The 16,691-nt window shown below is 42.8% G+C and overlaps 1 protein-coding gene across 4 annotated transcripts in view; it reads right to left on the bottom strand.

The window, feature by feature from the left end:
- LOC112263394 (rho-related BTB domain-containing protein 2) overlaps nt 1–16,691 on the bottom strand; it is a 98,982-nt gene that overhangs the window by 32,788 nt on the left and 49,503 nt on the right. For all 4 annotated transcript variants that reach the window (XM_024439561.2, XM_024439560.2, XM_024439562.2 and 1 more), the window contains 3 exons: nt 8,218–8,403; nt 6,159–6,960; nt 5,583–5,802 (listed from right to left, as the gene is read on the bottom strand). In XM_024439561.2, the coding sequence (XP_024295329.1) occupies nt 5,583–5,802; nt 6,159–6,960; nt 8,218–8,403 (1,208 nt within the window). The remainder of the gene's footprint in view (nt 1–5,582; nt 5,803–6,158; nt 6,961–8,217; nt 8,404–16,691) is intronic.

Below are 16,691 nucleotides of genomic sequence, written 5' to 3'. Positions count from 1 at the left end.
GGGTTCTTGGTCACCTCCCTGACCAAGGCCCTTCTCCCCAGACTGCTCAGTTTGGCCGGGCAGCCAGTTCTAGGAAGAGTCTTGATAGTTCCAAACTTTTTCCATTTAAAAATGATAGAGGCCACTGTGTTCTTGGTGACCTTGAATTCTGCAGAAATGTTTTCGTACCCTTCCCCAGATCTGTGTCTCGATACAATCCTGTCTCGGAGCTATAGAGACAATTTCTTCGACATCATGGCTTGGTTTTGGCTCTGACATGGACTGTCAACTGTGGGACCTTATATAGACAGGTGTGTGCCTTTCCAAATCATGTCCAATCAAATTAATTTACCACAGGTGGACTCCAATCAAGTTGTAGAAACATCTCAAGAATGATCAATGGAAACAGGATGCACTTGAGCTCAATTTTGAGTCTCATAGCAAAGGGTCTGAATACTTATGTAAATAAGGTATTTGTTTTTATTTTATAAATTTGCAAACAATTTCTAATAAGCTGTTTTCGCTTTGTTATTATGGTGTATTGTGTGTGGATTGCTGAGGATATTTTAATTATTTAATCCATTTAGAATAAGGCGTAACAAAATGTGGAAAAGGTCAAGGGGTCTGAATACTTACCGAAGGCACTGTATATATTGAATATGAACTCAGAGGGTAGAAACAATTAAATATTAAAGCATTATACCTTTCATTAAAGGCTTCAGTCATCCAAAAGTTATACTTAAATCCGACCTGGTTCTTTAGCAGACTAGAAAGAATGTCTCACCCCATGTTCAAGAATGCCCTTTATTCAGATTACAACCTCTCACTTTTGGTTATTTGAAAATGTAATTAGCTCCAAAATATTGCTATTTTTAAAACAAGCCATAGAAAGTTGGTTGCAGTTTCAGTTTAATCCACCAGAAAACACAGAACATTTATTACAACACATATTATGGTTAAACTAAAATATACTAAATGAAGCTGGTTGAGAGAATGCCAAAAGTGTGCAAAGATGTCATCAAGGTGGCGACTTTGAAGAATATCAAATATCAAATATATTTGGATTTATTTAACAATGTTTTGGTTACTACGTGATTCTATGTGTGTTATTTCACAGTTTCAATGTCTTTACAATTTTTCTACAATGTAGAAAATAGTAAAATAAAGGAAAACCCTGGAATGAGAAGGTGTGTCCACACTGGTACTGTATGTACAGTTGAAGTCGGGTTTACATACACCTGAGCCAAATACATTTAAACTCAACTTTTCACAATTCCTGACATTAATCCTAGTAAAAATTCCCTGTTTTAGGTCAGTTAAGATCAGCATTTTATTTTAAGAATGTGAAATGTCAGAATAATAGTAGAGAGAATGATTTCTTTCAGCTTTTATTTCTTTCATCACATTCCCAGTGGGTCAGAAATGTACATACACCCAATTAGTATTTGGTAGCATTGCCTTTAAATTGTTAAACTTGGGTCAAACGTTTCGGGTCGCCTTCCACAAGCTTCCCACAATAAGTTGGGTGAATTTTGGCCCATTCCTCCTGACAGAGCTGGTGTAACTGAGTCAGGTTTGTAGGCCTTCTTGATCGCACACACTTTTTCAGTTCTGCCCACAAATTTTCTATAGGGTTGAGGTCAGGGCTTTGTGATGGCCACTCCAATAACTTGACTTTGTTGTTCTTAAGCCATTTTGCCACAACGTTGGAAGTATGCGTAGGGTCATTGTCCATTTGGAAGACCCATTTGCAACCAAGCTTTAACTTCCTGACTGATGTCTTGAAATGTTGCATCAATACATCCACAGAATTTTACTCCCTCATAATGCCATCTATGTGTGAAGTGCACCAGTCCCTCATGCAGCAAAGCACCCCCACAACATGTTGCTGCCACCCCAGTGCTTCACGGTTGGGATGTTGTTCTTCGGCTTGCAAGCCTCCCCCTTTTTCCTCCAAACATAACGATGGTCATTATGGCCAAACAGTTCTATTTTTTGTTTCATCAGACCAGAGGACGTTTTCCCAAAAAGTACGATCAAGGGGTCATATGCAGTTGCAAACCGTAGTCTGTCTTTTTTATGGCGGTTTTGGAGCAGTGGCTTCTTCCTTGCTGAGCGGCCTTTTAGGTTATGTCGATATAGGACTCGTTTCACTGTGGATATAGATACTTTGTACCTGTTTCCTCCAGCATCTTCACAAGGTCCTTTGCTGTTGTTCTGGGATTGATTTGCACTTTTCACACCAAAGTACGTGCATCTCTAGGAGACAGAACGTGTCTCCTTCCTGAGTGGTATGACAGCTGTATGATCCCATGGTGTTTATACTTGCGTACTATTGTTTGTACAGATGAACATGGTACCTTCAGGAGTTTGGAAATTGCTCCCAAGGATGAACCAGACTTGTGGAGGTCTACAATTTTTGGGAGGGCTGATTTCTTTTCATTGTCCCATGATGTCAAGCAAAGAGGCACTAAGTTTGAAGGTAGGCCTTGAAATACATCCCACAGGTACACCTCCAATTGACTCAAATGAGGTCAATTAGCCTATCAAAAGCTTCGAAAGCCATGATATCATTTTCTGGAATTTTCCAAACTGTTTAAAGGCACAGTCAACTTAGTGTATGTAAACTTCTGACCCACTGTAATTGTGATACAGTGAATTACAAGTGAAATAATATGTCTGTAAACAATTGTTGGAAAAATTACTTGTGTCATGTACAAAGTAGATGTCATAAGTGACTTGCCAAAACTAAAGTTTGTTAACAAGAAATTTGTGGAGATATATGTATAAAAAAAAAAGAGTTTTAATGACTCCAACCCAAGTGTATGTAAACCTCCGACTTCAACTGGATTTGATATAAACTCAACGAAAAAAGAAAAGTCCTCTCACTGTCAACTGCGTTTATTTTCAGCAAACTTAACATATGTAAATAGTTGTATGATCATAACAAGATTCAACAACTGAGACACAAAATGAACAAGTTCCACAAACAAGTGACTAACAGAAATGGAATAATGTGTCTTTGAACAAGGGGGGGTTAAAATCAAAGTAACAGTCAGTATCTGGTGTGGCCACCAGCTGCATTAAGTACTGTAGTGCATCGCCTCCTCAGAGTGTTGTGGACTGCACCAGATTTGCCAGTTCTTGCTGTGAGACGTTACCCCACTCATCCACCATGGCACCTGCAAGTTCCTGGACATTTCTGGGGGGAATGGCCCTTGCCCTCACTCTCCGATCCAACAGGTCCCAGACGTGCTCAATGGGATTGAGATCCAGGCTCTTCGCTGGCCATGGCAGAACACTGACATTCCTGTCTTGCAGGAAATCACACACAGAACGAGCTGTATGGCTGGTGGCATTGTCATGCTGGAGGGTCATGTCAGAATGAGCCTGCAGGAAGGGTACCACATGAAGGAAGAGGATGTCTTCCCTGTAACGCATACCGTTGAGATTGCCTGCAATGACAACAAGCTCAGTCCGATGATTCTGTGACACACCGCCCCAGACCACGAAGGACCCTCCACCTCCAAATCGATCCCGCTCCAGAGTACAGGCCTCGGTGTAACGCTTATTCCTTAAGAGATAAATGAGAATCCCACCATCACCCCTGGTGACACAAAACCGCGACTAGTCAGTGAAGAGCACTTTTTGCCAGTCCTGTCTGGTCCAGCGATGGTGGGTTTGTGTCCATAGGCAACGTTGTTGCCGGTGAGGTCTGGTGAGGACCTGCCTTACAACAGGCCTACAAGCCCTCAGTCCAGCCTCTCTCAGCCTATTGTGGACAGTCTGAGCACTGATGGAGGGATTGTCCGTTCCTGGTGTAACTCGGGCAGTTGTTGTTGCCATCCTGTACCTGTCCCGCAGGTGTGATGTTTGGATGTACCGATCCTGTGCATGTGTTGTTACACGTGGTCTGCCACTGCGAGGACGATCAGCTGTCCCTCCTGTCTCCCTGTTGCGCGGTCTTAGGCGTCTCACAGTACAAACATTGCAATTTATTGCCCTGACCACATCTGCAGTCCTCATTCCTCATTGAAGCTTGCCTAAGGCACGTTCACGCAGATGAGCAGGGACCCTGGGCATGTTTCTTTTTGTGTTTTTCAGAGTCAGTAGAAAGGCCTCTTTAGTGTCCTAAGTTTTCATAACTGTGACCTTAATTGCCTACCGTCTGTAAGCTGTTAGTGTCTTAACGAACGTTCCACAGGTGCAAGTTCATTAATTGTTTATGGTTCATTGAACAAGCATGGGAACCCGTGTTTAAACCTTTTACAACGAAGATCTGTTTAGTTATTTGGATTGTTACGAATTATCTTTGAAAGACAGGGTCCTAAAAAGGGACATTTCTTTTTTTGCTGAGTTTATATATTTACAAAGCAAATATATGGGGGATTGAAAATGAAGCAGACAATTACATTGATGGAAGCCACAATCTATTTGCTACAATGATCTGCTCCCTAAAAATACAAAAATCAACTTTACAGTTGGCACTATGAATTGGGGCAGGTAGCATTCTCCTGGCATCCGCCAAACCTAGGTTTGTCTGCCAAACTGCCAGATGGCGAAGTTGGATTCAGCACTCCAGAGAACGGTTTCCACTGCTCCAGAGTCCAATGGCAGCGAGTTTTACATCACTCCAGCTGACGCTTGGCATTGCGCATGCTGACCTTAGGCGTGTGTGTGGCTGCTCGGCCATGTAAACCCATTTCATGAAGCTCCCGGCGCACAGTTCTTGTGCTGACGTTTGGAACTGAGGACAGACGATTTTTACTCGCTATGCACTTCAGCACTCAGAGGTCCCGTTCTGTGAGCTTGTGCGTCCTACCACCTCGCGGCTGAGCCGTTGAAGCTCCTAGATGTTTCCACTTCACAATAACAGCATTTAGTTGACCGGTGCAGCTCTAGCAGGGCAGAAATTTGACTTACTGACTTGTTGAAAAGGAGGCATACTATGACGGTGCCACGTTGAAAGTCACTGAGCTCTTCGGTAAGGCCATTCTGCTGCCAATGTTTGTCTATGGAGATTGCATGGCTGTGTGCATTTAAAAAAAAATTTTTTTTTTTTTTTTTTTTACACCTGTCAGCAACAGGTGTGGCTGAAATAGCCGAATCCACTAAATTGAAGGGGTGTCCACAGACTTCTGTGTATATTGAAAAAGAAATACCCACGGAAACAGACACAATGACTATAAAATAAGGATTGTGGTATGCCAGCTGATGGTAGAAAAGTCTACAGTTACTTTAGAGATGGTATAGGACTCTCACCTTGAGGTAAACGCTATAGCCAACATTCACACACACGAACCAGAAATAAGTGACGTAAAGAAACACATGGGCACGGCACACATACGGAGAAAGCAGAGAAGCTCAGCGACACATATTTAGATCGATGACACCAAATGAAGGACAGGACACACAAACAAAATATTGCAGATAGGAAAAGCAATATCTTGGCCACAGATCCAGATGTGTGAATTCATGGGAGAATATTGGAATAAAGTGGGAATGCTAAACGTGCTGTGCACACACACACAAACACACGCAAACGCATGCACACTAGCTCTGAGAACGCAGTATGTCAAGGAAAGTGGGGGCAGTGTGTTTACCGGCGAAGGTACCCTTGCTGAGGCACTCTTTGATGCGGTTGGCTCGGCGGACATGGAAGGCCTTGGTGATCTCCTGGTTCATGAAGCTTTCACGGTTCAGCACGTTGGCCACCATCATCCTCAGGTCAAACACCTCTAGCAGCTCGGCGATGGTGGCCACCTGCATCAGGCCCCCTCGGCTCTCGTCCAGACTGCCTGTGTACAGGTACTGCAGCACCGCCTGGAACCACAGCAAAGTTGAAAAAATAATAAACACCCTCTCGGAATTGAGTATTAAGCCAAGCAGTGGTATAAATTAAGTTAATAAACACCATTTGATGTGTTTGGATTAACTTCACTTCACTAATGACCTTTAATTCTCCTTAAAAATGTCTTTGTTGCCCTAAAATGTGTTATGGTTGGAATGACCAGTAGGGGGCATTCTTCACAGTGAACTAAAATGATTATACAACCCTGGAACAGTGATGGGAATGGGAACCTCACGGTGCTGGTTTTGCATGATTTAATATAGTGATTTAGCAGGCGCTATTATCCAAAGCATCTTGCAAGACTTGTTTTGTTGGTATCTGATCTTACCTGGAAGGGTTCTTCCTGTATGAGGCCGTCCATGGAGACCACAGTCATGAGGCGAAGTCGCCCCGTCTCAGGGTCAGCTATGTGCTCCAGGTACACACTCAGGAAGCCCCTCCCCCATCCCGAGAGGCCACGGCCGGCTCCCAGGGGCCCCAGAGGGCACTGGCTCCTGGCGGGGAGGGCGTTATCACTTTTGGAAGTCCTCAGGGAGCCCTGCTGGAGCATGGGTGGCCGTTTGAGTCCCCTGGCGCCCCCCTCCCCCTCCTTATCGATGTCCAAGCTCTTTGTGCGCCCCGCCTGCTCTTTGGCCCCTCTCCTGCTCTGCTCGTCCTCCTCCCCGCTCTCAGCTCGCTCCTCTCCCTCCCAATCTGACTCAGTAGCCAGCAGGTCCAGGGTGAAGAGGTCATAGAACTTGGAGCAGGATGTGGCCAGGTAGACTTTGTGTGCGAAGACGCGCGTGGCACCGCCCTGGAGGAGGAAGAGGACGTCGGCACACAGCGACTGGCAGAAGAGGGAATCAGGGGCCTCTCCATCGATGGGAGGGGGGTCGGGGATGCCAACCACAGGGCGAGGGGGACGGGGGGGCAGGAACGGGGCCTGGAGGAGGGGCCGCTGGACTCTCTTCAGGTGGGACTTCCAGAACTGGAGGTGGCGGCGGGAGATAAGGGCAGAACGGATAGCATTGTCGAACACATCCTTTACCCCAAACTGGGCCACGATGCTGGTCTCAAAGTAGGGAATGCCCAGCTCCTTTGCCACCTCGTGGCCTCTCTCTGGAGGTAGGATGTCTGTAGGCTTGATGGGTCTGAGGACAAAGGGAGAGGGTTAGAGAATTAGCAGAGAGATAGATATCTAATGAAATGATTGTGCTATAGTGGGCTGTAACTGAGTCAAGAATGTATTAGACAATAACAAGGAAAGAAACTATGGACAGACAGAAGGCTGGACAGGTTTGTTTGCGATTCAATCAAATGCAAAACATCCAGCCAATGGATGTGATGGGACTGCTGCGGTCAAGGGGGTCCAGACCTGGGTTCAAAAACTATTTTAAGTATTTCAATTACTTTCAAAGAGTCAAATATTGCCATGTATTTGAAAATACTGAAATACACAGACAAGTGTATTTTCAAACACAAATATTTAAAACACTGCATTTGTTCCCTGGTCTGTTTTGTCCTAGGGGATACTTGAGATATATTTGGAAACAAATATTGTTGGCTATTTGAAAATTATGGTAAGTTTCAAATAGTAGGTCTATTTCTAGGAAATTATTTGAAAATACTTTCAAATACTTCGAATAAAAGTAGTTGAAAATTAAAACGTAAAATAAAAAAGTAAATATGCTTATAATGGCGCCGGAGGGGATGGGTGACGATTTACAGGCTCCTAACCAACTGTGCTATTGTGTGTGTTTTTTCGTACATTATTTTGTACATAATGTTGCTGCTACCGTCTCTTATGACCGAAAACAGCTTCTGGATATCAGATCAGCGATTACTCACCTTGAACTGCACCAACAAGCTATCATGTTCAAACACACCAAGACAGTCGTGAAGAGGGCATGACAAAACCTTTTACCCCCCCCAGGACACTGAAAAGATTTGACATGGGTCCCCAGATCCTCTAGAAGTTCTACAGCTGCACCATCGAGAGGATCCTGACCAGTTGAATCACCGTCTGGCATCCGAACGTAAGGCGCTAGAGGGTAGTGCATACTGCCCCCCCGTGATTTTACACTGCTGCTACTCGCTGTTTATTATCTATGCAGGCACTTCACCCCTACCTACATGTACAAATTACCTCGACTAACCTGTACCCCCGCACATAGCCTCGGTACTGTTATTTTCTTGTGTTACTTTTTATTTTTTACTTTAGTTTATTTAGTAAATATTTTCTTAACTCTATTTCTTGAACCGCATTGTTGGTTAAGAGCTTGTAAGTAAGCATTTCACGATAAGGTCTACACCTGTTGTATTCGGCGCATGTGACAAATACGATTTGATTTTAAACCCAGGTCTGACATGGACCCGTCTCAGGAAGACCAGGGTGATTGTGGTCTTACTTGGCTAGGGGTCTGCGGGCGCGGTTGACAGCCTCCAGGTCGGCATAGCGCAGGTCCAGCTGGCAGCCCACCAGGATGATAGGGGTGCGGGGGCAGAAGTGCTTAATCTCAGGGTACCACATGGTGCGGACGTGGCGCAGGGAGTTGGGGTTGGCCAGGGAGAAACACAGCACCACCACGTCAGACCTGTGCCACACACAAATAAGAGAGGTAGAGAGGAGGGCGAGATAGTTGGGGAAAGGAGGGAGGGAGTAAGAGAGAGAGAGAGAGAGATGGAAGTACATTCCTGGAGGTCAAAAACATGTCTGAAAAGAGTCTACACTAGTGCTGCTAGGCACAGTGAATATGGATGGCGACACTGAGCGGGCTGGGGTGTGAGGTCATAGGGTTGTGTGTGTGTGTGTGTGTCATGTCTACAGGCCTCTGAGGCTGGTGGGCTATGAAGCCCCTTTCTCTCTCTTATGTAAGCCCACTAAGGCTGTAAGGCTGCCAATGCCACAGAAAGTGGCTAATAATAGAGCAACACACACACACACACACACACACACACACACACACACACACACACACACACACACACACACACACACAAACAATAGCTCCAGTGCAGCATCAGCTACTTACTTCCTCAGCCAGTCAGTGCGATGGGCCAGGCTGACAACGGGACTTAAGGCTGTTCTCAACCACTAGTGTCTCTGAGGCACGGCTCTGACGGGCATGTGTGTGTGGCTTCCCATATGTGAATGAATATGCCAGCTACCACATAACCAGCACAGCACAGCACTAAGGGAGCCTCTCCACTCTTCCCTGATTTCAGACTAAACAGAGCACTCTGTTATAGTGGCAATGGAAATGGACTTCAGTAAAGATAAATAGGATAATTGTTATATTTTATTGGGATTTATCCGGGGTCAAATCATGGAATTCACTAAATATATTATAATAATTTGAATCAATAAGTAGGGCTGTGACAGTCATAGAATTTTGGATGACAGTAATTGATATAATGGCATAATTGGGTGGACCATAGTGAGTGTATCTATAGGAGCGAAGAAGGAATTAAAAGCAGGAAGTCAAAGAAGGAAGTGTATCCATCAATATGTGCTGATAATATTGTTGATTCAACTGAGACATTACAAAAAATACATTCCATTGCATGAGCCTCATAAGTCAACATAATTAGAATTAACATTCCACATTTCAGCACGGAGCAACAAAGTTTTAGTACGTTGTTAAGATTCCATGTTACCGCAGAAATGGACTCAACTGCAGGAATGTCCCGCTGACCTGTCTTCAGTCAGCTGTTCATTCCATAATCATTGGTTACACAGTTATACAGTAATTATTCCAGCCCTAAGGCCAACAACCATGGTCAGATTAATGTTTTTTCAAAAGGGTTATTAACCCATAAGTGTCTAAATCCTGTCTAAACTGGCAGGGGAGTGTGTGTGTGGGGGGGGGTTTCTACTAAGCTATATGGCAGCCTTTCTTAAAGTATGGGTTGCGACATGTCAGAGTAAATGTATAATTATTTCATGAAATGATTTGGCCAAGTGCAACTGCACTCTCTGTTCAGTGCGCTCTGATTAGCAGCGTTTTTTCTCTACTCAGTTTGGCAGCTGCGTCAGTGGACGGGAGATCCCAGTGTGCTTCGAGGTTTACCTGATCTTTTTTCTGCAGTTTTCTTGAAGATCACTCCGCAGTACTGTCATACAGCAGCAGATGATGGTGCGCCATCAGCCACTTGCCGTGTTCAAGACAACTGGGAACTCGGAAAAATACGAGGTCAAATCATGATTTCAGTGATCTTCAGGTTGGAAAGTTGTAGCTATAGAAAGAGGCCGAGTTGGATAACCATTCAAATTGATTTGACCCAGTTGGAACTTGTTTTTTTCTCTCAGAGTTCCCAGTCATATTTGAACACACTGAAGCTGAATGTGGGAGATTTCCGAGTTCCTGGTTGTTTTGAAGCGGCAACTGAATTGTCATTCCCACTCGCCATCCCTCACCGCTGTCATCAAATGGACTCAAGCTAGCAACAAGTTCTGACTGAGCTCAACTGTCATGAAACGCAAATACAGCGATGAGTTTCTCTCTCTTGGTTTAATACACACTTTGAGAAATAACGAGGAGCGCCCAATGTGTTTTGTGCGGGTTAGTGCTGAATGAGTCTCTCAAAATGGAACAAATTAAAACGACACGTCCCGACCAAACATCCACAGCATGACGGTCAACCCAGGGAGTTCTTTCTGGACAGGGCAGAATGCTTCAGGAAACAGTGCTTCGACAGTGGATGACTAAATCAGGTGATGGTAAGCAGAAATAAGGGAGTACTATCTCCCATAGTAGTCGATGTGAGTTTCTCTTTCAAACAATCTCCTTGTACACAGCTAATAGCTAGCTAGCTAACGTTAGAAAAAGCAAGCTAGCTAGCTACTGATAGTGAAATCATAAGTAACAGTACATATGAAGATGAAACATGATCAGGCCTACTGTATAAATTATTGTTGAAAACAAGTCTAAGTTGGAACTGTTGCTGTTTAAATACAAGTCATATTTTTTATTCTGAACGGCTATAAACTGCAAGGTGGTTTTTGAGGCAAACACACACACACAGTTCTGGGTTGCTGATCTACAGCAGGAAGCGGTCACCTGCCTGGCTGAGAAAGCAGTAGATGTTCTGACCTAGTTTGGCACCACATACTTATGTGAGACAGGGTTCTGGATTCTGGCATACTTTAAAAAAACAGCACAGAAACAGATCCAATGCTGAGCATTACCTCAGGGTTGCACTGTCAAAAACTAAGCCCAGAATAGACACGCTTGTTGAAAACTTCAACCAGTCGCACACCTCTCATTAGGACTGTGTGCGCGTGTGTGTTTTCTGGTCTATATCTGTGTGAGGCCTCAAAAAGAATCTGGCTTCAATCAGTTTATTCCAGTTTCTGAAAGAAAAAGATTTCTTTGTTTTTAATAGCAACAGTTCCAACCTAGACAGATATGTAAGAGTGTTTTTTAATGGGGAAAAACAAACATGAATAGTTAATTAAATGGGTATTTCATTTCATTGTTATTTGTCTATATTGCATTTGTTTTAGGCAATGAAATGTACCAATATTTGCATGTTTTCATAAGCTTGGGTCCCAGGAAAACAGACTTTCTCAGTTGGATCTCAGGCTGAACAAGTTTAAGAACCCCTGGTATATGTAATTGTTTAAGTATGTCAAACCAAGGATCATTTAGCTATTTGATTTTGAAGACCCCTTGAAGTATCAAACAAAAAAAAGAAAGTTTTTGTGAGAACACCGATTTTCTGGATGTCTCATGGTCTGACAAACACAGCTCTAGCCCTGTCACTTTTCACCGCAGATGCGGAAATGTAATATAGGCGTATCCAATGCAACAAAAAAAAGATATCTCTAGCTTTAAACTGACATATTTATGGGGATTTTTGTATTATGCTAATTCGATTTCGGTGGGGCGTGGACGTCAACCTTAGGGGTTAAAGATGATAATGGAAGATGAAACATTCGGGGGATGAGATCAAGTTCTACTGAAACGTAACCGGTCAACAGGGTCAACTAGGTTTTAAACAACTAAGTAATGCACAGCCAACATGATAGAAGCTAGAAGCTAGATAGAGTCGTCGGCAAAATAGACAACAGAATAACACCTGTTCCATAGACCACAACTTAACTTCCACCAATATGTAACCTACGGAAAATTACACCTTCTCTAAATGTTCGACGTAATCCTGTGCTAAACCATGACATCATAGGGCTAGTACTGACACAGTACGCACAAGTACACACACAAACAGGAATTTCCATTAGCATCCTGTCAAAGTGTCATTTCCATGGCTCAGACTGCTTCAATCTATGTTAGTGTGTTTGTGCTTTTGCCCTTGTGGTAAGGGTTGTGACTACCCCTGCATCTGTCTGATGAATCTGTCCATGTGAATGTTCATACGTCCATGTATGAGTCAGAGAGGAGAAGACAAAACACGCTGACACACATTGGGAGTCTATATAGCTCACTGACACCGTTGGCCAATCATTTACCAACTGCACGTGAATAAGAACTATTAGGAGTTTTTTTTTGTTGAAGTTTCATCTGGGTACAGATCTAGGATCCCCTCCCCCAAACCTAACCTTAACTATTAGTGGGGGGAAATCCAAAACTGACCCAAGTTCAGCATCTAGGGGCAACTTCACCCTACTCTGTCATTGTCAAGTCAATCTACAAAGGTCAGCAGGGCTGCTAGCTAACATTATGTAACCAAAGCTAGGTGTTAAGTGTTTTTACAGGATATAGAGAGAGGCTGAGCTCAAACTCCTGGCTGACTGGCTGACTGCTTGGTGTATACACAACCCAGCAGAGATCCCTAGATACAGACACACACTTCCCACTGTTATTAGAGATTTTGCAAGCACTATGTCACTCCATAAGGGTGACAGAAGTGTTAATAACTCACCTATTTAGTCATTAGAGTGACATACTGTGGGCATTAAATCAATAATAGGCTAACTTCTTGATAACGTCTTGATACAAATAAATAAGTAATAAATAAATTAGTAATTGAGACTATAATATATACATACATACACACACTACCACTCAAAAGTTTGGGGTCACTTAGAAATGTCCTTATTTTTTAAAGAAAAGCACATTTTTTGTCCATTAAAATATCATATTGATCAGAAATACAGTGCAGACATGGTTAATGTTGTAACTGACTATTGTAGCTAGAAAGGGAAGATTTTTGTATGGAATATAGGCATACTGTGCCCAATGAGACTGTGCCCATTATCGGCAACCATCACTCCTGTGTTCCAATTGCACATTGTGTTAGCGAATCCAAGTTTATCATTTTAAATGGCTAATTGATCATTAGAAAAACCTTTTGCAATTATGTTAGCACAGCTGAAAACTGTCTCACCGTCAACAGTGAAGAGGCGACCTGGCCTTCTAGGCAGAGTTCCTCTGTCCAGTGTATGCGTTCTTTTTCCCATCTTAATCTTTTATTTTTATTAGCCAGTCTGAGATATGGCTTTTTCTTTTCAACTCTGCATTGAAGGCCTGCATCACAGAGGTGCCTCTTCACTGTTGACGTTGAGACTGGTGTTTTGCGGGTACTATTGGAATATAGGACTGATGGATGCTGATAATGGGCCTCTGAACACCTATGTAGATACCCCCCCCCCAAAAAAATCTGCCGTTTCCAGCTACAATAGTCATTTACAACATTAACAATGTCTACACTGTATTTCGGGTCTATTTGATGTTATTTTAAATAGACAAAAAATTTACCTTTCTTTCAAAAACAAGGACATTTCTAAGTGACCAGAAACTTTTGAACGGTAGTGTAAATATATATACGCCTTATGATCAAATAACAAACCCTATGAAATACTCTTGTACACAGAGAGGACAGTGTGAGCATACTTATAAGTAGTTGATTGGGGGAAGTTAGGAACCAATATACACAGGCAGTTAGGAAAGCAAAGGCTAGCTTTTTCAAACAGAAATTTGCATCCTGTACCACAAACTCCAAACAGTTCTGGGACACTGTAAAGTCCATGGAGTAAGAGCACATCCTCCCAGCTGCCCACTGCACTGAGGCTAGGAAACACTGTCACCACCGATAAATCCACGATAACTGAGAATTTCAATAGGCATTTTTCTACAGCTGGCCATGCTTTCCACCTGGCTACCCCTACACCGGTCAACAGCCCTGCACCCCCCACAGCAACTTGCCCAAGCCTCCCCATTTCTCCTTCACCCAAATCCAGATAGCTGATGTTCTGAAAGAGCTGCAAAATCTGGACCCCTACAAATCAGCCGGGCTAGACAATCTGGACCCTGTCTTTCTCTACAAGCACATTCATCTTCTGCACATCTATCACTCCTGTGTTTGCTTGCTAAATTGTAATTCTTTTGCCACTATGTCCTATTTATTGCCTTATCACCCTTATCCTACCTCATTTGAACACACTGTATATAGACTTTTCTATTGTGTTATTGACTGTATGTTTGTTTATTCCATTTGTAACTCTCTGTTGCTGTTTGTGTCGCACTGCTTTGCTTTATCTTGGCCAGGTCGCAGTTGTAAATGAGAACGTCTTCTCAACTAGCCTACCTGGTTAAAAAAGGTGAAATAAATAATACTAAAATAAAAATAAGGGTGCTTGCATGGGGTGGCATGGCGATCTGATCGTGGGTTTAGGGCAAGATGTTGAGCCCCACAACGCCCAAACAGACAGGCAGAGAACAGCTGAGCTGTCACTGTGCTATCAGCTGACTGCAGGCTGGCTGAGCAAACACAGACAATGAGTCACTGACAATTTGAAAAGGAGCAGAGCCACACACACACACAGCCGCGCACGCATGCACACTCTCTGTCACTCAAAACATCCTTCTCTCTCTCTGTGTGTGTGTGTGTGTGTGTGTGTGTGTGTGTGGATTAAGTCCTGCTAGCTGGCTGGGTGAGGATCAGTGCTATGTCTGAAAGGTCTGGGTGAGAGGGATAGAGATGATCCCGTTATGTCTGTCTGATGGAGGAGAGTAAATATACATGTACGTTTTCCTTGGAATATAAAAATACCCAGCACTGGAATGAGTAGGTGTGTCCAAACTTGTGACTGGTACTGTACTATATGTATGTATGTATGTATGTATGTATGTATGTATGTATGTATGTATGTATGTATGTATGTATGTATGTATGTATGTATGTATGTATGTATGTATGTACAGTATGTATGTACAGTATGTATGTAATGTATGTATGTACAGTTGATGTCGGAAGTTTACATACACTTAGGTTGGAGTCATTAAAACTCATTTTTCAACCACTCCACAAATTTCTTGTTGACAAACTATTGTTTTGGCAAGTCGGTTAGGAGATCTACTTTATGCATGACAATACATTTTTCCAACAATTGTTTACAGACCGATAATTTCACTTTATCACATTTTCAGTGGGTCAGAAGTTTACATGCACAAAGTTGACTGTGCCTTTACACAGCTTGGAAAATTCCAGAAAATGATGTCATGGATTTAGAAGCTTCTGATTGGCTAATTGACATCATTTGAGTCAATTGGAGGTGTACCTGTGGGTGTATTTCAATTACTACCTTCTAACTCAGTGCCTCTTTGCTTGACATCATGGGAAAATCTAAAGAAATCAGCGAAGACCTCAGAAAAAAAAATGTAGACCTCCACAAGTCCGATTCATCCTTAGGAGCAATTTCATCCTTAGGAGCAATGTAAACTTCTGACCCACTGGTAATGTGATGAAAGAAACAAAAACTGATATCATTTGCATTCTTAAAATAAAGTGGTGATTCTAATTGACCTAAAACAGGGAATTTTTACTAGGATTATATGTCAGGAATTGTGAAACTGAGTTTAAATGTATTTGGCTAAGGTGTGTGTAAACTTCCGACTTCAACTATATGACATTTAATCCTTGTTAAAATTCCCTGTCTTAGGTCAGTTAGGATCACAACTTTATTTTAAGAATGTGAAATGTCAGAATAATAGTAGAGAATGATTTATTTCAGCTTTTATTTCTTTCATCACATTCCCATCGGGTCAGAAGTTTACATACACTCAATTAGAATTTGTAAGCAATGCCTTTAAATTGTTAAACTTGGGTCAAATGTTTCGGGTAGCCTTCCACAAGCTTCCCACAATACGTTTGGTGAATTTTGGCCCATTCCTCCTGACAGAGCTGGTGTAACTGAGTCAGGTTTGTAGGCCTCCTTGCTCGCACACGCCTTTTCAGTTCTGCCCATAGATTTTCTATAGGATTGAGGTCAGGGCTTTGTGATGGCCACTCCAATACCTTGACTTAATTGTCCTTAAGGCATTTTGCCACAAATTTGGAAGTATGCTTGGGGTCATTGTCCATTTGGAAGACCCATTTGCAACCAAGCTTAATCTTCCTGACTGATGTCTTGAGATGTTGCTTCAATATATCCACGTAATTTTCCTGCCTCATGATGCCATCCATTTAGTGACGTGAACCAGTTCCTAGTTCCTAGAAGTGAACCAATCTCTAGGAGACAGAACGCGTCTCCTTCCTGAGCGGGATAATGGCTGCATGGTCCCATGGTGTTTATACCTGCGTACTATTGTTTGTACAAATGAACGTGGTACCTTCATGCATTTGGAAATTGCTCCCAAGGATGAACCAGACTTGTGGATGTCCACAATTTTTTTTCTGAGGTCTTGACTGATTTCTTTTGATTTTCCCATGATGTCAAGCAAAGAGGCACTGAGTTTGAAGGTAGGCCTTAAAATACATCCACAGGTACACCTCCAATTGACTCAAATGATGTCAATTAGCCTATCAGAAGCTTCTAAAGCCATGGCACAGTCAACACAGTTCACTTCTGACCCACTGGAATTGTGATACAGTGAATTATAAGTGAAATAATCTGGCTGTAAACAATTGTTGGAAAAATTAC

The sequence above is a fragment of the Oncorhynchus tshawytscha genome, linkage group LG12 (genome assembly GCF_018296145.1).
Source record: "Oncorhynchus tshawytscha isolate Ot180627B linkage group LG12, Otsh_v2.0, whole genome shotgun sequence".
Classification (NCBI taxonomy): Eukaryota; Metazoa; Chordata; class Actinopteri; order Salmoniformes; family Salmonidae; genus Oncorhynchus; species Oncorhynchus tshawytscha.
The sequence above is the reverse complement of the archived record's forward strand: the minus strand, read 5'-3'. Positions and strand labels throughout refer to the sequence as shown.